The sequence below is a fragment of the Eschrichtius robustus genome, chromosome 8, assembly GCF_028021215.1.
Source record: "Eschrichtius robustus isolate mEscRob2 chromosome 8, mEscRob2.pri, whole genome shotgun sequence".
In the NCBI taxonomy this organism is placed as follows: Eukaryota; Metazoa; Chordata; class Mammalia; order Artiodactyla; family Eschrichtiidae; genus Eschrichtius; species Eschrichtius robustus.
Window position 1 is genome coordinate 125,217,587 of NC_090831.1, and position 23,767 is coordinate 125,241,353.

Sequence of the window (23,767 nt, forward strand, 5' to 3'; positions counted from 1 at the left end):
TGGAATGCTAAATACTGCTAAGATGTCAGTACCACCCAAAGCAACCCACAGATTGAATGTAAACCTTATCAAAATCCCATTGGCCTTTGTTGAAAAGATGGAAAAGCTGATTCTAAAATTGATAAGGAATTGCAAGGGGCTCTGAATAGCCTGAACAGTCTTGAAAAAGAACAAAGTTGGAGAACACACACTTCTCTATTTCAAAACTTCCTGACAGTGTGATACTGGCATAAGAATAGATATGTATCAGTAGATCAAAGGATAGAAGACTGAGAGTCTGAAAATATACTCTGTGACATCTGTGGTCAAGTAGCATCTATGGTCAATAATACCTAAGGACAAGTAACATCTGTGGTCAGTTGATTTTCAGAAAGGGTGCCAAGAGCAGTTAATGTGGAAAGAATGGTCTTTTCAACCAGTGGTGCTGGGACAAATAGATACCCCCATGCAAAGGAATGAAGTTGAACCCTTACCTCATGTCATATTAAATTAACTCAGAATGGATCAAAGACTATAAAACCCTTACAAGAAATCATAGGGATAAATAAGATAATTGGGGAAACACTGCATTCTGTATTTCATCCTCTCACATCTGGGAATCCATAAAACAAACAATATTCTTTAAAAAAAAAAAAGAAACCTACTCAACTCGAACCTGGGCCCCAGCAGTGAAAGTGCTGAGTCCTAACCACTGGACCACCAGGGAATTCCCTTACTTGACCTTTTTTTTTTTTATTATTATTTTTATTATTTTTGGCTGTGCTGGGTCTTCGCCTCTGTGCGAGGGCCCTCTCCAGCTGCGGCAAGCGGGGGCCACTCTTCATCGTGGTGCACGGGCCTCTCACCGTCTCGGCCTCTCTTGTTGCGGAGCACAAACTCCAGACGCGCAGGCTCAGTAGCTGTGGCACAGGGGCCCAGTTGCTCCGCGGCACGTGGGATCCTCCCAGACCAGGGCTCGAACCCGTGTCCCCTGCATCGGCAGGCAGACTCTCAACCACTGCGCCACCAGGGAAGCCCCCCTTACTTGACTTTTAAAATCCAGTCTTTTCCTGAATTATTTGACCGTGAAATCTTTTTTTTTCTTTTTAACGTCTATTAATGTCCAGTGGAATTAGTTTTCCATGACCAGATTTTGAGAAATGCTGTTACAAGGGAGTCATTCTGTGAGGAGAGGCTAAAGGTTTTATGTGGGAAAGAGAAAGCAAGAGGAGGCTTTATTGTTCTTGGTAAAGGTAAGATTTCTGGCAACATTAGAGCAAAGATGTTAAATTATAATGATCTTGATTAGATCTGTGGAGGACTTTCTTGACCAGAGACTTTATAGAAAGGTTTATCAGTAGTATAATTTTTTAGGGGAGGCGTTCATATAAAAACTTGCCGTTAAAAAAAAAAATTTTTTTTTCAGACAAAAATTAACAAAACCTTGCATTAATTGGGGCCTGTTGAGATCCATATGGGGTTCTATAATCTATTGCTTTTATGGAAAAATCATCATTAAGTCTCTTTTTTCTTGGTCATGGGTAAGTTTTTCTCTTGAAAATAGTCTTAAGATTATGGCTAGTGAGCAGGTGTCTTTATGGTTAAGGCACACTTGCTGTTTGAGCTAAACTGATAAAAATTTGACTTAAACCTCAATTTACTTTTTTGAAAATGGAGACAAACTAGATTTGAGAAACATGGCTATTACCTGGTTATAAGACGTTAGGATCATAATATAACAGTAATTGTAGCATTCCTTTCCAGATTTAATGTACTGACTGTGACGTCACTCTTTTGCAGGTATGATTTTTAATGAACGTGATCAGGAGTTGAGAGACTTGGGGTATCAGAAACATGCCTTCAATATGCTTATTAGTAACCGCTTGGGCTACCATAGAGATGTGCCAGATACAAGGAATGCAGCGTATGTTCCTTATTGGTTTCTGCTAATCACTTTAATAACACAGTGTTTTTAGTGCCAGCATAATAAGTCATGGGGATGGTGTTAATATTTTGCAATTAGGCTTATTATTCAGGATACTAGAAAACTTAAGACAGATTTCCACTCATGTTATGCTTGAAGCCACATGGTCTGAGATTGTACTGACAAAGTTCTAGAGCTTGCTGTGTTTCTTTTGAAATTTAAAATCGTGGGAAAGAGGAGGGAGGTGCTACCTGCATATAATTAAATAACCATCCAAGCATAAGTTTATTTTAAATGTTTGTTTATTGGATTCATGGCAAAAAGGAATTAATATCAGTGAAGAATTCTACTCATCATCTCACTTTTCTGTTTTCATTATTTTTGTTTCTTCAAAGGCTTTTCATTCATATGGTCAATCAGTCATTCATTCCACAGATCTGTTTCAGCACCTTTTGTTTGCTGGACTCTCTATTAGGCCCTGGAAATAAACAAAATAAGACATAGTCTCTCGGTTCACAGGGCTTAGAGTCTAGCAGGGGAGGTAGATAAAGAAGTGAGTAATTGCAGTACCACAAGAATGAGGGCTGTGATAGGAGTTGGTGAAATGGGGTCCTCCAAAGCAGAATGACCAGGGAAGGCTTCATAGAGGGTGATGACTGAGCAGTGACGTAAGGGAAGGTTTTCCCCTATATAGGGAACAGATCGAGGCATAAAATTATACTATTTGTCAAAGGGACTGAAACAGTTCACTTTGCCTGTAGTGGAGGAATGGCAAGAAACTGGAGGTGGGCAGGGCCCAGACATTGGAAGGCTTTGTATACCATGCAAAAGAACATGGAATTCCAGATTTTATTGTTTAAGTTAGTGGTTTTTTTTTATTGTGGTTGCTTAAAGCCACTTAATCCTTTTTATCAAATAGTTGCTTACATGGAAGCTCTTCCATTATCCTGATATACATCATAGTTTACTAAAATCTTTTTCTATTATTGGGCAAAAAATAAAATTTTCAAATACATAATTTCACATTTCCTTTTGAAACCTCATTGAGGAGAAGAAACTGAACATCAGCTTATGAGTGCTGCATTAAAAACTTGCAGTGATTTTAGTAAAAACACACTTTTATGTATCAAAAAAGAAAAAAAATTCAAGTTTTTAAAACGTTGACCTAAAAATAAGCGGAGTTGCAGGTACTGGAGGGAGAAATCATTAACAAATGTAAAACTCTTGAATAAGAAAACACATTGTTATCTTAAACGCTTTTTAAAAAATTGTTAATAATGTAAGGAAGAGGCCAAACAAGGGGACAGTTAATGTTTAGTGAATAATAACCTAAAACATTTGAGCTTTTAAAATGTCAGAATTTTCCCATATTCGTCTTCACAGATGTAAAGACAGGTCTTACCCGACGGATCTGCCAGTCGCTAGTGTTGTTATTTGTTTCTACAACGAAGCCTTTTCTGCCTTGCTCCGGACCGTGCACAGCGTGCTAGACCGCACTCCAGCCCGGCTTCTTCACGAAATTATCCTCGTGGACGATGACAGTGACTTCGGTGAGGACTGTTGTAATTGGCAGCGTGGGGTCTGTGCTGTTGTTCACTGTCGTACTGACCACGTCAGCAGAGCTGACCATGCGGTACTTAGTGGATAGGAGGACCCTCATGTACACAGTTGCAACAGAGCCAACCACAATTAAATGCCTGATTATAGGGTAATTTCAAAGAAACTGCATTATCTTTGTAATCTGTTTTCAAACTGTGCTACCCAAATTTGGCCCTTGAAATTTTTCCCTTGGCTTACCTTTTTAAAAGAATATTTTTATTTTGAAATAACTATAGATAGACAGTAAGTTACAAAGAGGTCCTGTGTACCCCTTCACCCAGTTTCCTCCATTGGTTACATCGTACATCATTATAGTATAATATCAAAACCCAGAATTTAACATTGGTACAATATGTGTGTACAGTTATTTGTCATTTTATCCCATGAGTAGATTTCTGTAACCACCACTGCAGTCAAGGTACAGACTGGACTGCTCCATCACCCCTTCAAGAATGTTATATAAACAGAATCATACAGTATGTGACCTTTCGAGATTGGCTTTTTTAACTAGACATAATGCTTTGGCTTACGTTTATCTCATCAGTCTGTTACATCAGCTGTCTCTAGATAAGGTGGATTGCATTCTGATAGCTCTTAGATGATCTCTGAAGGCCAGTATTTTATGATTCAGTACATACCTCAGACCTTTCTTTAATTCAACATAGACTCTTCCTATAAGTGATTTCATGTACACACAGCAGGATGGAGGGCTGTCTTCAACCTTGTGAGAGAGGTTGTATCCCCATTTTACAGAGGAGGAAATATTAAGTAATTTGCTCAAGATCCTGTAGCTGTTAAGTGGTAGAGTTGAAATTAGACCCCTGGTCTACATAACTCCAAGCCTTCTGCTATTTTCATTACAGTAACCTGCAGAGATACACTGATAAATTGTATGTCAATTACATATTTTTTCACAACTCAAGGGTTTATTAAGTATCTCTCATATATCAACAACAGAATTGGTATGCAAGTATACTTAAGTATACAAAATGAGGAAATGTACACTGAGACCAATGGGTGCAGAATTCTCAAACCTTGGTAACTATTGAAATCTCATAGAAATAGAAAAAAAATTAATTTCAAAAATGAATGATTAAAAAAACCAAGAATTTGAGTCTGGACCAAGTAGAAGATTGGCTAAGTAGTATAATTCTAGAATTTATGATGTTGAATTTTTTTTTTTAAGTAAACCTGTATTTTTCATTTTGTGGGTATTTTTTCTAAAAGCGAAAATTCATGATCATTTACGACGGTTTATATACTAACTATGGAAAGAATTACTTATTACTATCTTATATGATCTTTGAAGTTATTATGAAATTTAAAGGTAAATGAGCTAGAATTTATAAAAAATATTTAGTGCCCATGGAAGGTGCTAAATTAATAAAAGAATGTATTTACTGCTGCTATTATATAATTCTTGGTAGGGCAATAGAAGTTGTTTCTCAACTATTCTGAAATGGAGTAGGACTTAATAAATCACTTTGAAACAAAAGATATTTACATATCATTTTGTGTTAAATCTGATTCATATGCAGTCAGCCAAACATTCATTCACTCAAGATACTCACTTCAAACATTCTTTATGCAAAGCATTGTGTTAGTTGCTATGGAAATACAGATAAGTCTATAACTTAAGTAACTATTCCTTTAGGCTAGTATTCCAACTCTTAACCCTCATTTCTTCCTTCCAAGATAAGCTATGATCTTCTTTTAAAATAAAGCAGAGGAAGATTCTATATTTGCCTAAAAATTTGTTGTCGCAAGTACCAGCCACGACTAGAGAATCTGCAAAATGTCTGTGCATATGTCTCATGTGGTTTGAACAGTTGTGCGACTGTTCATTTTCAGATGATGTGAAAGGAGAACTAGATGAATACATCCAAAAATACCTCCCTGGAAAGATTAAAGTAATAAGAAATACAAAACGTGAGGGATTGATTCGAGGAAGAATGATTGGAGCAGCCCACGCAACAGGTAGAACTTCCCGTTGGCCTTTCTTGGTGGGTGTTGAGTGATGAGGGCTCTGAGTCTCCTGCCCTCCTGATCCTGCGTCAGTCTCTGAAAGGTGGTGTCTTAGTGGGCACTGCCAGCAGGAAAGGTGAGGCTTGTTCAGTTTGGGAAAGGCCTTTCCATAACTCCAACCCGGTTGTCCCAAAGCACAGGCTCCAAGGAGGTGAACTCGAGTCCTCAGTGGTCTGCCTTTCTGGTTTTTCTTCAGTTACATTATATCGATTCAAATGTATTTCTTTTTACGGTTACCTCTGTGGAAGGTTGGTGATCCTAATTTTTTTCATTTATGATCTTGATAAAAATTTTCCTTTTAAAATACATTTATTTAAGTTAAAACAAATGAATTTGTTTAAAAATATTAGGTATCTAATACTGCAGGTAATGCCTGGATATGGCAAAAAAAATCATGAAGATAATTTTAAAATTCCAGAACTTTGGGGGGGCATGCATGCCCTAGTAGTGAAAAACATCTCCTACCTTCCCATATACTGCTCTCCTCAAGATAACCAGTCACTGGGGTTTAAGTGGTTGGCACTGCTTTCTGCCACCACCCCTCCTTGTATACCCACTGTCCCATTTGCTGGGTTTAGCTGTGACTTCATTTTTAGACTCTTTCTTCTTCCCTCCTTTCTCTTAAACCTGCAGTGAACAGGAGCAATTAACAAAAAATGAGAAGTAGCTCCCCTCCATCCAGTCTGCAGTCATATGCAGATTGAATTCAAGGCGATTTTTCTTCTTTAGAGTCTAGTTTTGACATATTGAAGGCATGAGATAGAGAGAAAATTGTGGGGTATTTGTAGGGAATGGCAAGATTATGTCACAGAACATCGTACTGTTATAGTATATTGTTACTGAGAGTTTGTTGTTTTTCAGGTAACAATAGTCATTTAGTTTTTTTCTTTATGATCTGTTGGTCCTTGTTCAAATATAGTTTAGGATCTGTCAAAAAATAAGCCAGTTTTTGGGAAATCAATCTCAGGTTCAATGTGACTGTTATTATCTTACTTCATTTAGTTAAATTGGCTTTAATTGAAAAAGTAACATTTTTAGAATTAAAAAAAGCTATTATACATTTTCTCCTCAGAGGAAACTTGACTGAATTGAGTTCCCTTCACTTGAATAGCGCGCAGGTTGAACATTCTGCCTTATTTTCTGTATTAAACGGCGTCTGCTGAGCGGCGTGCTCTTTACGGCCTCATAAAGTCCTTCACAGGCGGCCTTGAGGGCACGACTAAGTCGCCGTCATCCTGGAGAACTTTCTTGCTGGAGGTGTTTCTGCTACTGTTAGTTTGAATAGGATGCATCCGGTGCTTTATGAAATTCACGTAAAATCTGTATCAATACATTTCATGGATAAACGTTTGGAAAAATAATGCTGTCTGATGATGAGATTCTAAGTTTCTCAGCTGTTCAGAATAACCATTAAGTTATCAAAGAAGTTTGGGATTATCAAAGAAACTCTCACTCCTGCTCACATTTATCAAGAGGAGTTAAAAATGCATGATAAAATCTTTACGATTTTAATTTTATTAACTAGAAGAAAAGAGCATCCCGTGGCTGATGAGATTGGGGGGATTAGAAAGGAAGCGTGGGAAATGGAAGAAAAAGAAACGAGTGCGTGGTAGTCAAGTGGTGAATCCAAGGAGGAGGGAGCTGTGTTGCTGACGTGGTGAGAGGGCTGCACGCTTCTCTCACTCCTGAGAATCGCCATGTTGTAGCCATAATCGATAACAGGGTCATGTGTCCGATCACCAGTGAAAATGAGTTATGTTCTCTAACCTCTGTTTACTAAGGCAGGGAAATACATACTAAACTTATAAATATTTCCATTACAGTAATTGTACTAAAAATACGCACAGCTGACCACTATCGTTGCACCGCACTCCATACCTGGCTGTCCAGAGAACTGAATTGTTCCTGTGAGACTGAATCTTTTTACTGAGGAGAATGTGAATCGTCTGTAAATTTTTTCACAGGTTGTGCATATTGTTTGCATATGTTCTTCAATCATAGCAGTACACTTCAGACAGAATTCCTGGCTAACAGGCTTCTGAGTACTGGTTTAATAGTTTGGGCTGCAAGGGTGGCAGTTACCTTTCACGCCTGTTCATGCATCAGCACGTGAACTGGTGGCCACATCTAACTTGAGTGCGGTGCAGCTCTCAGGGCCTCTGTTGTCTGCCTCCCCAGGAGAAGTCCTGGTGTTCCTGGACAGCCACTGCGAGGTGAATGTGATGTGGCTGCAGCCCCTGCTGGCTGCCATCCGGGACGACCGGCAAACGGTGGTGTGCCCGGTGATCGACATCATCAGCGCTGACACGCTGGCCTACAGCTCGTCCCCTGTGGTGCGGGGAGGATTCAACTGGGGGCTGCACTTCAAATGGGACCTCGTTCCCCTTTCTGAGCTCGGAGGAACAGACGGAGCTACTGCACCAATAAAGTAAGATTTCTCCTGTATGTGTGAAAAATTCCCAAAAGAGGAAACTTACTCAAAGATAATTCCTTTTCCTTTGCAGGAAGCAAAAGTGTTGGCTTAACTTGTTTGTCCATTAAAAATTTTTGAGTGCTTACTGAATTTTACGTACTCTGCCAAGTCCTAAGGAAAGATTTATGAATAAGAAATTGTCCAGGCCCTCAAGGATTTATATCTTAGTGAGAAAGGCAGAAGAAGTCAACAGTATCCTGGGATAGTTGTTGCATAGGATAGCCTGGGAGGACCCCCTGTGCTGTGTTGTTTATATCACATACCATGGTTATTGCCTTGGTCGTTAACACATCTTCAGTTCTTTGCTAGTGTGAGTGGTACTGTGAAGAACATTTAATACATAAGCCTTTTCTATAATTAGGATTTTAGGATGGATTCCTACTCGTACAATTACTGAGTCATCGTATGTGAATTATTTTCAATTTTCATCCATATTCTCTCATATTATAAATCTCTTATATGTTATTTCTCCTTATTTTTGTTTTCTTTTAAATTTCTCATGTAGATTTCAGAGACGTTTGTCTGTATTTGTACTTTTTAAAGTTCTTAGACCTACTTTTTCTTTTAAACTTTTTTTTAATACAGCTTTTTAAAAAATATATTTTTATTTATTTATTTGGCTGCATTGGGTCTTAGTTGCAGCATGTGGGATCTTTTTTTTTTTTTAAATTAATAGCTACTTTATTTATTTATTTATTTAATTTATTTTTGGCTGTGTTGGGTCTTCGTTTCGTGCGAGGGTTTTCTCTAGTTGCGGCAAGCGGGGGGCCACTCTTCATCGCGGTGCACGGGCCTCTCACTATCGCGGCCACTCCCGTTGCAGGGCACAGGCTCCAGACGCGCAGGCTCAGCAGCTGTGGCTCATGGGCCTAGTTGCTCCGCGGCATGTGGGATCTTCCCAGACCAGGGCTCGAACCCATGTCCCCTGCATTAGCAGGCAGATTCTCAACCACTGCGCCACCAGGGAAGCCCTAGCATGCGAGATCTTTGTTACGGCACACGGGGTCTTTCGTTGCGGTGTGCGGGCTCCAGAACGCGTGGGCTCAGTAGTTGAGGCATGCAGGCTCTCTAGTTGTGGCGCACCGGCTCTAGAGCATGCAGGCTCAGTAGTTGTGGTGTGCGGGCTAAGTTGTCCCACGGCATGTGGGATCTTAGTTCCCCAACCAGGCAGGGATCAAACCCACATCCCCTGCACTGGAAGGTGGATTCTTAACCACTGGACTACTAGGGAAGTCCCTTTTTTAAACATTTTTACTGTAAAAAATAGCATATGTAAAAAGTATATATGTATATATGCATGCGATTTAATAAATGATTATAGTGTATAATCATTTGTATACATACATATGTATATATGCATACAATTTAATAAATGATTATAGTGTGAACACTGTGAAACTACCACCAAGTCAAGAAATAGCACCCACATGCCCCCTGTATACCCCTCCCTGGTCACAGCCCCTGCCCTTGTCCCTAGAGGTGTCATTACCCTGACCCACTCATCATTTCCTTGCTCTCCTGGAGAGTTGTACCACCTATGTGTGATTTCTAAATGATGTAATGTAGTCCAGTTCCCTACTCTTGGACTTCATATAAATGAAGCCATGGGACTCATCACTGTCTTGCTTCTTTTAGTCAATATTGCTTTAAAAGCCTCTGTGCTGCATTATATAGTTGATTCATTTTTATTGCTGTATAATATTCTGTTATACTAATGTATCATAACATTTATCCAGTTTACTGTGGGCAGGGCATTTGGGTTGTTTTCAGTGGTTTTTTTCCACCTTACAAATAGTGCTGTTGCCAGCATTCTTATTCTTGGCTTCTAGCTTACAGGACTGAAACTGCCCAGTCATAGGCATGCATGTCTTCACCTTTAGTTGATAATGTTTTCCCCACACCTCAGGTGACTAGAATGCCATTGGCTCCTCAGCTGGCCTTTGGGTACTTGCCAGCTTCCTTTCATCCGAACCAGACTTGGAGGGGAGGCTGATAGAGAGCTGGGCCAGCTCAGGTGGCTGAGGTGCTCTCCTGGCAGGATGGGTTGTCTTCTGTTCTCAGGCTTTGTGAGAGAATCTGTTGCAGTTCTTTGTGAAGTCCGTGAAAAAAGCACACCCAGTTCTCAGTTGTCTTCTAGTCTTCACATGCTTGTAACCCTTCTTCCTACCAGGGCTTTCAGTGCTGGTCTGTACCCACCCTCTGCTCCCCAGCCTTGCAGGTGGGAGTTAGATGCTGGAGCACATCTCTCAGGAGAGCAGGGCTGCCCCTGGGGACTGTCCCTCTGTGTTTCTGGGCTCCACGACTTCACGAACTGTGATTGGAGGCAGACAGGAGCACTGACCCCATTTTCAGCTTCCCTTTGCCAGTGCAAGCAGAAAGTTCCTCGGACTGTTACATGTGTTCTCGTTCGTAGTTGTAGGGCAGTGGCCAGTTTTTGCCTATTTCATCATCTTCATGGGTATTTGTTTTTCATTGTTTAATTTTTAATATTTTTAATCAAAAACATGTATTCACAGTAATAAACAGTATAGAACAACTTAGGATGACAAGTGGCTGGCTCTAACCCTTCCCTCCCCATTCTCAGTCTTTCTCCCCAGAGACAAATTCTTTTAACCATTTTTATTTTTGGTCTTCCATTTCTTACTTCCTGAACTCTAAATTATATGCATAGTCCTCTTTTCAACATAAAACCAACTATAGACCCTCTCTGTTGGAAAAATGAAGATTTAGCTCATTTACATCACTCCCATGTTCCCTTTATTGTTGTAGGATGATTATTTAGTTACTGTATTGGTTCCTTTTGATACTTAAAAAAAAAATCTGTTTCTTGTTATGACTTTTTTTTTTGGCTGCGTTGGGTCTTTGTTGCTGCGCATGGGCTTTCTCTAGCTGCAATGAGCGGGGGCCACTCCTCTCTGTGGTGCATGGGCTTCTCATTGCGGTGGCTTCTCTTGTTGCAGAGCACGGGCTCTAGGTGCATGGGCTTCAGTAGTTGTGGCTTGCGGGCTCCAGAGTGCAGGCTCAGTAGTTGTGGTGCGTGGGCTTAGTTGCTCCACGTCATGTGGGATCTTCCCAGACCAGGGCTCGAACCCATGTCCCCTGCATTGGCAGGCGGATTCCAAACCACTGCGCCACCAGGGAAGCCCCGTTCTGTTGACTTTTGACAGCATCATTTGACATTCTTCCTTGAACAGTGAGGCTATGAGCACCGCTTTCTCCTTTTTTCCACTTTTTCTCCCCTTTTGGCTGTAAGCTGTTTCACTTTTATGATATCAAGGTTGCTAACTTCTTGAGTTGGATGTTTAGATTTTTTAAATTTTCAGCCTTTTTTCTTTTCTAATACATGTATTTAAGATGATAAATTTTCTTCTAATCATGGCTTTAGCTGCATCCCACAAACTGTGATATATCATTTTTTATCGTCATTTATTTCAAAATATTTTCATTGTTATGTCTTCTCTGACCTGTAGGTTATTTAGCAGTGCATTTATTATTTTACAGGCATACGGAAACTTTATAGTTGTTATTTAATCCTAGCTTACACTGTGGTCAGAATTTGTATTTTCTGCAGTTGTTAAAGATGAGATGCTGTATTTGTTGGGTCAAGTTTATTGTGTTGTTCAAATATTCTATATTTTTATTAATTTTTAATTCACATGTTCTATCAGTTATTGAAAATGGTATATTAATTTCCCACTACAATTGTGTGTCTGTTTCTCCTTGTAGTTCTTTATATATTTTCTTCATATATTTTGAGGCTATGTTAATAGATACATGACAATTTAGAATTATTAAATCTTCTGGTGATGAAATCATTTATCATTATGAATTGTATTTCATTCTGTACTTCTACAGTAGTGAAACTTTCACTTTATAGTCTGACATTAATATGGCTGTTCCAGCTTTGTTTTCATTAGTATTTAATTGTGCAACTTTTCTTCCCTTTTGCTGTCAGTCTTCCTGTGGTCATATATTTATACGTGTCCCTGTAAGCAGCATGTAGTTGCTTTTGTTTTGTTTTTAAGCCTGTGTGGAAAACTTTGTCTTTTAATTAGGGCTTAGTTGATTACATTCAGTAATACTACTTACATTTTTGTGTTTATGATTACAATGGTACTATTTGCTTTCTATCTGTTCTATGTTCTTTTTTCTCTGCTCTTATTTGCTTTTGGCCTGAATTCCAATTATTCTGTTCCCAGCTGCCACCCATTATTAGACATTATAGTTTCTTACCTACTGTTCTGTTAGTGGTTACCTTAGAAAGTATAGCCTTCATACTTGACATATCAAAGTGTAATATAGATTGGTATTTTCTCCAAACAATGCAAGGATCTCAGAATGTTCATACTCCAGTTATCCCCCCTTCAAGTTATATGGCTGAAATGTACACGTGTGTTTTGGGGGGGTGGGGTGGTTTGTGGTTTTGTACTTTTGGGCCGTGCCGCACGGCTTGCAGGATCTTAGTTCCCTACCCAGGGATCCATCCTGGGCCCCCTGCAGTGGAAGCTCGGAGTCCTAACCAGTGGACTGCCAGGGAAGTCCCACGTGTGTATTTTTTTTTTTAACCCTACAAGACTTTTTTATGTAGCCATTATTCATTTACGTTTACCCATGTATCTCCCCTTTTATGTTACTTTTTATCCTTTCTGCATCTGCAAGCTTCCATCTAGGATTTATTTTCATTTTGATTAAAGAACACATTTTAGTATTTCTTTTGGTTGGACCTTCAGTTGATTATTCCTCTCCTTCTGAAAATGTCTTTGTTTCACCTTGTGTGTGTGTGTGTGTGTGTGTGTGTGTGCAGAAGGATTCACATTTATTGGTTCAACTACAGTACCTAACATTTGCTAAACATGTATTTCACACTAATTGGTCACATTTCCACAGGTTGTCAGTTCACAGAAAAGGGCCCATCCCTTGCCAGATGGCAGGGTAGGAGATGGAGAGGGCCTGGGTAGCAGAGCCCGCCAACTATCACTTGGTCATGCAGGATTGATGGAGCCAGGTTGGTGGGCAGCCCTTGGCCGGCCCTTTGGGGACAGGGGCGCAGAGATATCCTGTTTACTCGACTCCTGTACAGGACTGTGGGTAGAGGTGGGCCTCAGGTAGGTAGCCCAGGGGTAGGCTCATGGATGCACGTGCCACCACAGCTCCTGAAGGTGGGGTCATGGGAGGTGGGGTCCCCTGTGCCTTGGATCATAGGAAGGAAATGGAGGCCTCTTCAAGGGGTTGGCTAGTGCCTGGCTGGACAGGTGGGAAGGGCTCCCCAGACGTGGTACAGACATTACAACGCAGACACAAGCCCCTATCGCAGGCCTGGGATGGCAACACAGACAAAAGCACCAATGCCCCAGGGCAGGCGGGGTTTCTTTCCCAACAGAAACATGGAAACAGAGCAGGAGCTACAGTATTCTTCTCCCACAAGATTCCTCAGAGAGGAGTAGACCAGGGTGTCACTCAAGAGCTAGTTTTTGTTTTCCTTTTCGTGGAAATTTGAGTCAGCAGCATTATCACCTATTGTAAGATATTTCAGAGAAAGAAAACAGTGGTCACCAAAGGGCAAAAGTGACCCCTGGCTGGCAGGGCTGGCTCCAGGATTTGGAAGGCCAGCCTCCACCAGTAAGACAGCTTTCTTCTTGGGCTCGAAGCAAGCTCTGGCCTGATTCACAGGCTGCAACTGATTCCTGAGCAGCCTGTGGCTCAGGGGGGACTGGATTAGGCAGAGGGGCCAGGCATCTTGTGAGCTGGTAGAGGCAGGGTCACTGTGGCTCATGTTGCAGGACAGCCAGCAGTCTTCAAGGCTCAAGGGAGCCCAGCTGTGGCCAAAGAGGAAGCCCCAGCATGTTCTCTGGGGCCCCTGCCTCTGAGGTAACAGTCCAGGTCTGGCTCCCAAGACCAGAAAAGAAGCCGATGCTTGTGGTAGCCAGGAGAGGGGTTTCTGGGGACCCTGTAATTAAATACACATCCCTGAGTTGTGGCCCTAGAAACCCTTGCCTCAAGGCTAATCAGTTTCCAGCACCTGGTGGAATGATTGCCGTTTCTTATCCTGAGACACAGATAAAACATCATTTCACAGACACTGGACATAGATGCTTCAAGCTGAGGGAAAAGGGAGGAATGATCAACTGCAAAGGCAGAGAGGGGAGTGCAGGGGGATTCTCACGGATCAAGTTGGGGGAAGAGTGGTGGGTTTTTTGTTTACTTTTTTGTTTGTTTCACCATTATTTTGAAGAATAATTTTACTTGATATTCAGTTCTAGACTGGCAGGTATATTCTTTCAGGACTTTGAAGGTATCATTCAAGAACCTTCTGGCTTCCACTGTTTCTGGTGAGAAGCCAACAACTGTCTAATTTTTTTTTCTTTTGAAGGTAATCTCTCATTGGCTGCTGACATTTTTTTTTTCTGTCTTTGTCAGAAGTGTTTTTCAGATGCATAAATTTTGTTTATTTATTGATAGCATCTAATTATCTGCCAAATTCTCAGTCTTGTCTTTTATGCTTGAACATACTGAACAGTTAAAGTCTCTGCCTGATAACTCCGTTATTTGAAACCCCTGCACATCTGTTTCTGTTGTAGATTGTTTCTCTTATTTTTTTCTTTCATGTGATTTATCTTCCTGATTGCCTGGTTATTTGTTAGTTTGCTTGTTTATTTTTGTTTAATGCTGGGCATTGTATATGAAAAATTATGGAGGTACATTCATCCTGGGGCGGTGTTTTCTCCTGCAGAGACTCTGGCTTCTCTTCTGGGCGGCCGCTCAGAACACTAGACGCCACGCCCCCGGTGCAGTTCGGCCAGTGAGGTCACTGGAAGCCGCCTCAGGCTCTGTGGGGCCTGTCCACGTCAGTTCTCAGGAACACAGGGGTTCTCGACTGTGGCAGGACTGACCTTTAGGGCCAGAGAGCTCTCCGTTGCGGGTGCTGCCCTGTGCGTTGCAGGGTGTTCAGCATATCTGGCCTCTACCCATCAGACGCCAGTAGCACCCCTCCCCCACAGCTGTGACAGCTAAAAATGTCTCCGGGGACCACTGGTCTAACACATCTGTGAGTCCAATTCAAAGTGTGACGTTTGTCTGCTCTCTCCTTGGCAGGCCCTGGAGCTCAGTTTTTAATCCCAGTGGCTCTGTGAGACTGTCGAAGGAATTAAATAAGTCAGGTGGATTTCTGTCAACAGTAGTTATAATCAATTTTTAAAAGTACTTGTGATACTTAGAAAAGTAGCCTTCATTTGCCAGGGCTTGCGATCTAGAAAATTAAGTTATGGGGCCCAGCTCATTCCCTCATAAATCAGACAAAATGTTTCATAATAGTTAATCTAGTTTCTATTAGTAATGTTCTAAAGCTGCACTGAATTTTTTAAAACAAGAACAGTAGATAATTGACAATACAATTGATACAATAATTGTTTTCCTTTTCTAGGTCACCTACAATGGCTGGAGGATTGTTTGCCATGAACAGAAACTATTTCAGTGAACTTGGACAGTATGACAGTGGCATGGATATCTGGGGAGGAGAAAATTTAGAAATATCATTTCGGGTAAATTTTTTTTTGCATGCTTGATTATTAACTGTGTGCAAGGAATATAATTTTCATCCATGATCCCATATTTTCTGTAAATTCTCTTTGACTGTCTTTATTAACAAATTGTCCTTAATGAACACTATTTTACCACAATCTATAATGTGGATAATACCCATTCAAAATATCAAAAGCCTATAAGAAGCCTTGCATTTATTTTGTAAGAATTTAAAAGTGATAGTTGTAATGAATAGTTGGGTATGTATTAAGAAGTCTTCATGTGCATTTAATCTAGAGTTTTGTTCTTTCTTTGTCCTTTATTAATCTTATTTGATAACCCTAGACATATATAGTTGGGGTCATCAGATTTTCCTGACTGTGTGAGACCATCCTGGTTCACACCTATTCTCCTGGAGAGATTATTAATAGCTCCTCATTTCACTTTCAGGAGTAGCACAGCTGATAAGATAAATGATATCAACACCTGCGTATAGATTACTGAATCCTTTATATATACCGTTCCCTCCAGCTGCTAAGGTTGGGCAGATGACAGCTGTGGGTGGGGTCTGTGGCTCAGCTGTGGTGGTAAGACGGTCTTTGGAAAAGGCAGAAAGAGGGCAAGGGAAGGAATTCAGATTTCTCTCTCTCAGCAGAGGGCCCCACTCCCCGCCTCCCATCTCCTGGTCTACGTAACAGAATTCCCCCCATTCAGATACCCTAATACCTTGTGCATATGCCATTTCGTATTTTTGCAAATGTATTTTCCCACTTAATCTTTAGAATTTGAAAGTTGCAAGGTATAATAGATATTGTTAGTTCAGTCTTTGTAGATAAGGTAATTGAGTCTCATAAAAATGGAAATAACTATATAAAGTAACTCAGTCAAGGGCAAAATTTAGACCAGAACTAAGATCTGAATCTTAATCTAGAGTTATTCTGTATATTTTATAAAAAAAATTTTTTTTCTAAGAAGTGGTGTGTGTATGTTTGTCTGTGTTTCATGAGAAAGTACCTGTAAAACTGAGATTAGAGGATTGATGAGTAAGCATTCTTTGTCCCTAAGTCCTGAAGGTCAACTTCCTTGATCTGTTAAAACAACATGTATGGTAAGTACAATTTTAGACACAGGGTAGTAAAAGAATATTACATTGTTTTAGAGTTTTGTTTCTTTTTAATCGTAAAGACAGATAATTTTTAAAAATATACACTTTGACTTTATTCTATTTGAATAGTTATATCTAATAAGATAAAGCATCTTGCAAGGTTTCACAAACACCTGTTTTCATGAAAATTCGTACATCGATTTCACAGCACTGTGAGGAACTATTAACACATATTCTGCTTCTGACCAGATCTGGATGTGTGGAGGTAAGCTCTTCATCATCCCTTGCTCTAGAGTTGGACACATTTTCCGGAAAAGGCGACCGTATGGTTCTCCAGAGGGCCAGGACACCATGACACACAACTCCTTGCGGCTGGCACATGTTTGGCTGGATGAATATAAGGTGAGATTAAATCTCTCACCGAGAAGGATGGATGATAAGGCTGGTAACTCCGTTGGCTTTGGTTGCTTTTCTCTCTGGCCGATTTCTGTTGAATGACCTTCGCTTTAGGGCCATGTCTTTCTGTGTTTCTTCTCTCTCTTCTCTTTACCCAGTCTTTCACTCATTTTTTGTTGTGACTCCTTTTTAAATTTTCCAAGTGTCTAGTCTATGAGAAGTAATATAGCCAGCACCAGAAGAAACTGTGTTTCTCTTCAGTTTCTTTATCCGCCTGTCTCCCTCCTGTGACTCCCAAGAACCTGGCTCCTCTTTTGCTCACTGGGCTTTGCTCTGACCCAGTCCCCCTGCTTCCCCTGTCAAGACTCTGCACACACTGTATTCCTTCCCACCTCCTCTTCTGCCATATGCAACTCTCAGTATTTTCTTTGTAATGGCTTTTTTGAGGTGTGATTCATTTAAACAAAAAAATCTATTCTCTTATTTTTCATTTTTCTTTTTTAAATTCAGGAGCAGTATTTTTCCTTAAGACCTGATCTGAGAACCAGAAGCTATGGAAATATCAGTGAGCGTGTTGAATTGAGGAAGAAGTTGGATTGTAAATCATTTAAATGGTATTTGGATAATATTTACCCAGAGATGCAGATATCTGGGCCCAATGCCAAACCCCAGCAACCCATTTTTATCAATAGAGGGCCAAAACGCCCCAAAGTCCTCCAGCGTGGAAGGGTAAGAAAGTGATCCTAGCAAAATGTTTCATTAAATGTTGTGTGATATAATAAGTGACATTGTAGACTTAAAATATTTAAGGATAGCCTCTGGCTTGCCTTCCATTATGTTCTTTTTAGGAGAATTTCCTCTACTCAGGTGTAAGACCTTAGAAATTTTAATATCTTTGCTGTTTATATGAAGATCCTTTACCTGCCAGTGTTAAAGAGAACATGGCTTCTCTAAGTTATGTGCTGGCTTCCAAGAGGATAGCTATAAATGTGAATATACAAATAAAGGAAATGTGAGTGAGTGTAAAATTCACTTGTTAGAGACCAGTCCAAAAAGGAAAACAAAGGAGAAATGGGGCAGCTGTATACTGTTGGCCTCAGCTCTGGAACTGACTGCAGACAGGAAGTGAAAAATGGTGGTCAGGGTCTAAGTGGTGGTACCAAGTCAGGTTTTACACCCGATGTCCTGAGCAGTCATCTGAGCTTAGCAGAAACCCATTGATCAACCACAATTCTTTAGATATTCCCTTTTGGTTCTTATAAAATTTCTTCAGTTTTATAATATCACTTCAATTTTAGATGTCTAGCCCATAAAATCGTACCGTTTTCTTGAATCATTTCTTAGAATTTGCTTCCTGAAAGTGTAGATATTGTAATTGTTGCCCGAATTTCCCTTTTGTGTTATAAAGAAGGCATCCCTCTCCTGGTTCTTTCACAATGCCAGCAATTTTTAAGTGGCTAGAATTAAGCCTAGAGCCTTCTCCTATCTTGTTGTTCTATCTTATAAAAGTCATCAAGATGTTTATTATTATTAGGTGTTTTCTCTTTAAGTAAAAATAGGTACCGGTGTATGTCCATATAGTTGAAATCCCTTACCATTATTATTTTTGCCTTGCATATCTTATCACATTTAATATTTAAACTAATCGTTTTACTTAGACTAGATACTCTGCTTCTTTTATGTATCTCACATTTGGCATTCCTATGGCATTTATAATCTGTTTATCTCCAGTTAGGTATGTATATTATATTTAATTATGTACTGTCTGTTTGTACCTTTTGTTCTTATTTCCTGAGTTTCATTTTAAGGTTCTTTAGTGGAGAGATGGTATTTAATTTCCTTCCTCCCCTATAGTAGATTAGTAACCTTGTATCTTTAGGTAGAATTTCTACTTGACACTGCCTGCATATATTGTTAAAATTGCCTATAACCTTGAAGTCTCTATTGTGATGCTCCTGTGTGCTAAAGCTAGAATTCAGTAATAAAAAATGCTTATCTTTTTATGACCTTTAGAATCCATACCTCTGGAATAATATTTTCAACATTTCCTCTAAAACCCCCTTTTCTAGCATTCTAAGGCATCTTCTGACATTAGTCTTTCTGTACATACCAGCTTGTCAAGAGCAATCTCTTCTTTTACAGCTCTATCACCTCCAGACCCACAAGTGTCTGGCGGCCCAGGGCCGCCCAAGTCAGAAGGGAGGCCTAGTAGTGCTTAAGGCGTGTGACTACAGCGACCCAAATCAGGTGAGTTAGGCCTCTGGGCTCTCAGCCAGTCCATGGACAGTGTCCTTCAGTGAAGGAAAGGGAAGCTGCTGGCAGTCAGTCTTGAGCAGGGAGGGGCAGACATCAAGATTTTAATCTGACTTTTTAAAAGTTGTTTTGGGGTTTTTGTCTTTTTAAATTTATTTTAATGAGGCATAGTTGATTTACAATGTTGTGTTAATTTCTACTGTACAGCAAAGTGATTCAGTTATACATATATATATTCTTTTCCATTATGGTTTATCACGGTATTGAATATAGGTCCCTGTGCTATACAGTAGGACCTTGTTGTTTATCCATTCTCTGTATAAAGTTTGCATCTGCTAATCCCAAACTCCCAATCCATCCCTCTCCCAACTCCCCTCCCCCTTGGCAACCACAAGTCTGTGCTCTGTGTCTGTGAATCTGTTTGTTTTGTAGATAAGTTCATTTGTGTCATATTTGAGATTCCAAATATAAGTGATATCATGTGGTATTTGTCTTTCTCTTTCTGACTTCACTTAGTATGATAATCTCTAGGTCCATCCATGTTGCTACAGATGGCATTATTTCATTCTTTTTTTATGACTGAGTAGTATCCCATTATATATGTGCCACATCTTCTTTATCCATTCATTTGTTGATGGACATTTAGGTTGTTTCCATGTCTTGGCTATTGTGAATAGTGCTGCTATGAACATTGGGGTGCATGTATCTTTTCAAGTTATGGTTTTCTCCGGATATATGCCCAGGTGTGGGATTGCTGGATCATATGGCAGCTCTATTTTTAGTTTTTTGAGGAACCTCCATACTGTTTTCCATAGTGGTTGCACCAATTTACATTCCCACCAGCAATGTAGGAGGGTTCCCCTTTTCTCCACACCCTCTCCAGCATTTGTTATTTGTAGACTTTTTAATGATGGCCATTCTGATCAGTGTGAGGTGGTACCTCATTGTAGTTTTGATTTGCATTTCTCTTGTAAGTAGCAATGTTGAGCATCTTTTCTTGTGCCTGTTGGCCATCCGTATGTCTTCTTTGGAGAAATGTCTATTTAGGTCTTGTACCCATTTTTCGATTGGGTTGCTTCTTTTTTTTGTTGTTGAGTTGTATAAGCTGTTTGTATATTTTGGAAATTAAGCCCTTGTCGGTCATATCATTTGCAAATATTTTCTCCCAGCCTGTAGGCTATCTTTTCGTTTTGCTTACGGTTTCCTTTGCTATACAAAAAGCTTGTAAGTTTGATTAGGTCCCATTTTTTTCTTTTACCTTGGGAGACTGACCTAAGAAAACATTGGTACAATTAATGTCAGAGAATGTTTTGCCTTTGCCTATCTTCTCTTTTAGGAGTTTTATGGTGTCGTGTCTTGTATTTAAGTCTTGTGTATGGTGTGAAGGTGTGTTCTAACTTCATTGATTCACATGCGGCTGTCCAACTTTCCCAGCGCCACTTGCTGAAGTTAAGTTGTTTACGCTGGGAATGATTTTAGAGATTTCAGAGATCATCTGTCTAATACTATTGTGGTCTCCTTTGTACATTTTCCCTACCTCTGGTCATTGTTTGTCATAGTAATATTTTGTTTGTTTAGAGCATTATTTGTACTTTGCAGTTACACAGAATGAATTTGAATTATATAGAATTGAAAGCTATATGAATTTGTTAGAAATGGCAAAGGACGTGCATCTTCTTTCTGGTCCAGAACATTAAATCTGCATTGGATGAATCAGAATATCTTTTGTAGAGTTTTCTGTGAAATTGAGTTTTCCTAACTGATTTTTAGTAGTTAGAGGAAACAGCACAATTTCAATTCATGTCATTCACGTAATTTATTCTCAACTTCCGTGTCGTTTCAGCGATACTAAGTGAACCTAAAAATAAGCAGAAAACTTATTGCAAACTGCTTTGCATCTGATAAAATAGCATAACCTAACATTGGTTTAATCTCCTAGTTGTAGTGCCTCAAGACTGCAATGCTCAAAACATGTCATAAGCAAGCTTCATTTACTTACGTTTCCATTTGAGTGGTGGACGGGGTCATTCAAGAATGAAAAGAACACTTGGGCCCTTTTTGGATAGAGTGTGTCCTTTGAAATTTCATAGATCACATCTTATTTCTAGGAGAGTTCATGCACACTATCTAAGGTGTTAACATACTGGAAAACATGGTTTAAAGAGGGTTTTGTGCCACGTCTGGGTGCAAGAGGTGTCAGTGTTGTAGACATGGAAGTGTTAAATTGTAGTGAGGTTTTGGTGGTTTAGGTTGTAGTAGGATGAGATTGGTGAAATTTGTTCCAGAAACTGTAAGAGGTTTGAGGAGATGGAGTTACACTCTCCTATCTGTACTATGTTGTGACTGCACAGAATTGTACTTATACCCTAGCCACATGTGGCTGCTGAATTGGTAATTTTATTTCATTTTAGTTAGTTTAAATTTCCTTTCCTCAGTCACACTTGACACACTCCCAGTGCTTAGTAGCCACGTGTGGACCGGTGGCTCCTCTGTTAGACAGCACAGATTATAAAACATCAGCATCTCTGTTTTACTGGTGTTCTGTCATGGCGCTGATGGGGAGCCTTCTCTTCGTACCAACAGAGGCAGCACACATACATTTTGGGCCTGGAGGTAGAAGCAGTAATGAATAAAATAATTCAGAGGATAGGAGAAAATGTTTTCCTTTTCAATTTAGTGATGGTGCATGTTGGAGAATAAATTTATTCATTGCACTTGGCCATTTCAGCCAGTTTCAGGCCTTTGTTCCTGAAAATAATCTGAGACACCATAAAGACAACTATCCTCAAAGATCATTTGCACATCTAAGGAGAATCCTGCTTTGGGGCCATCAATGAGATCGTAATCTCAGTGCAAATGTTATTATGAGCCGGGAATAGAGAATACTGTTCCGCAGGATGATGGGCTATGACAGCTTATGCACATCGTCACTGCCCAGCAGATGAGGGAAATATGAAAATCAGAGCCTCAGGTGTTCTCTGTGTACAGAAGGCAAACCAGCCGCCTCACTGGGCTCCTTCAGTTCTACACAGTGTGAGAATTAAAAGCATTGTATAATTGTGAAATCTTGGAATTGGGGAAGATCTATAATCTTGTGCTCAATTAAACACAGTCAATTAAGTTAATTCAACCACTGCTTACATTTCTTCCTGGAATTGCACCTCACTTTCTCCTGTGTTAATTCACTCCATTTTCAGATAACTAACCTGGTCTGTTCCTGCTGTAAGAGACCATACAAAATAAATCCATTCTTCCACAAATGTGTGAAGTGTTGTGCAGTCTGCATTTCAGAATCTGAAGCAGAACTTGAGGTTTTGATCTTTTATTTTCTTCCTTAGATTTGGATTTATAATGAAGAGCACGAATTGGTTTTAAATAATCTCCTTTGCCTGGATATGTCAGAAACTCGCTCAGCAGACCCACCACGACTCATGAAGTGCCATGGGTCAGGAGGATCCCAGCAGTGGACCTTTGGGGTGAGGAGCTTGCTTAGTGGTGATGGGAGGATGTGAGGAGACAGACAAGGCTGAGGGAGGGAGCATGGCAGAGGGACTCATATTCTATTTACCTTGTAGAAGGTCGTTCTGAGTTTGTAGCATCCCATAAATAAGTAATCTGAAATGTTCCACGTCTCTTCTAGATTTCTGTCTCTTCTTTACCATATTCTGGCAATAAGTTTTTTAACTTAAAGCAAGTAACTGGTGGTATTTTTTTCTTGCCACCACTTTATTTTCAGAGGAATAATCGGCTGTACCAGGTGTCAGTTGGACAGTGCCTGAGAGCGGTCGATCCACTGAGTCGCGGAGGCTTTGTTGCCATGGCCATCTGTGATGGCTCCTCCTCACAGCAGTGGCATTTGGAAGGTTAAGGTGGATGCTGTGGCTGGAACGGTGGTTTGTCATGCTTGTCCTCAACATGGAGACGCCTGGGACACTAGCAGAGGTGAGACAGCAGACACAGTAGAGGTCGCAGCCCCGAGTGACCGTCGGGAGGTGAAGAAGTATGGTTCACCAAGAGGTTCAGGTCATTTCTCAACTGCTGTTAAGGAATTTCTTACTTATGGTAGGAAAGCAGAATGCAGTTTTAACTCTCTAAAGAGTCAGGTTTGTATAGAAGGATAAAGCCCAGGAAATGGAGATGTCTATTCAAATTTATTTATGCTTCCTTTTAATCCCCTTAAGTAATGGAGTGGCGTTTTTCTGATCAGGAACTTGTCATGATTTCCTTTCTTAGAAGATTTTGTAGATGGCAGTTAATTTTTTTTTTTTAATTTCTAATACCATGTTCTAAATAGTTTTAAATAAACTGATTGAATCCACATTACATTTAACTTCAGAAGGCATCATTTATAAGATTATATTTAAGAGAGTTAACTATTATAAATTATTTTGATGAATTATGGTACTATCTACATTTACAATAAAGGATCCTTTTGATGATTTATCTAGGATTTTTTTGTCTTCTCTTTCATCTTGTATTGGGGTCTCTGGTCTTA

General features: G+C 39.9%; 1 protein-coding gene across 5 annotated transcripts in view; it reads left to right on the top strand.

The window, feature by feature from the left end:
- The window catches only part of GALNT11 (polypeptide N-acetylgalactosaminyltransferase 11), a 48,629-nt gene extending 24,916 nt beyond the window's left edge, over window positions 1-23,713 (top strand). For 4 of the 5 annotated variants that reach the window (XM_068549720.1, XM_068549723.1, XM_068549722.1 and 1 more), the window contains exons 3-12: window positions 1,780-1,903; window positions 3,287-3,453; window positions 5,354-5,479; window positions 7,706-7,955; window positions 15,421-15,538; window positions 16,873-17,025; window positions 17,530-17,748; window positions 19,162-19,266; window positions 22,611-22,748; window positions 23,009-23,713. In XM_068549720.1, the coding sequence (XP_068405821.1) occupies window positions 1,780-1,903; window positions 3,287-3,453; window positions 5,354-5,479; window positions 7,706-7,955; window positions 15,421-15,538; window positions 16,873-17,025; window positions 17,530-17,748; window positions 19,162-19,266; window positions 22,611-22,748; window positions 23,009-23,140 (1,532 nt within the window). In that variant the 3' untranslated portion in view covers window positions 23,141-23,713. Of the gene's footprint in view, window positions 1-1,779; window positions 1,904-3,286; window positions 3,454-5,353; window positions 5,480-7,705; window positions 7,956-15,420; window positions 15,539-16,872; window positions 17,026-17,529; window positions 17,749-19,161; window positions 19,267-22,610; window positions 22,749-23,008 lie in introns of those variants that run through there. The other variant, XM_068549724.1, reaches the window with a different exon arrangement.
- The last annotated feature ends 54 nt before the right edge of the window (window positions 23,714-23,767 follow it).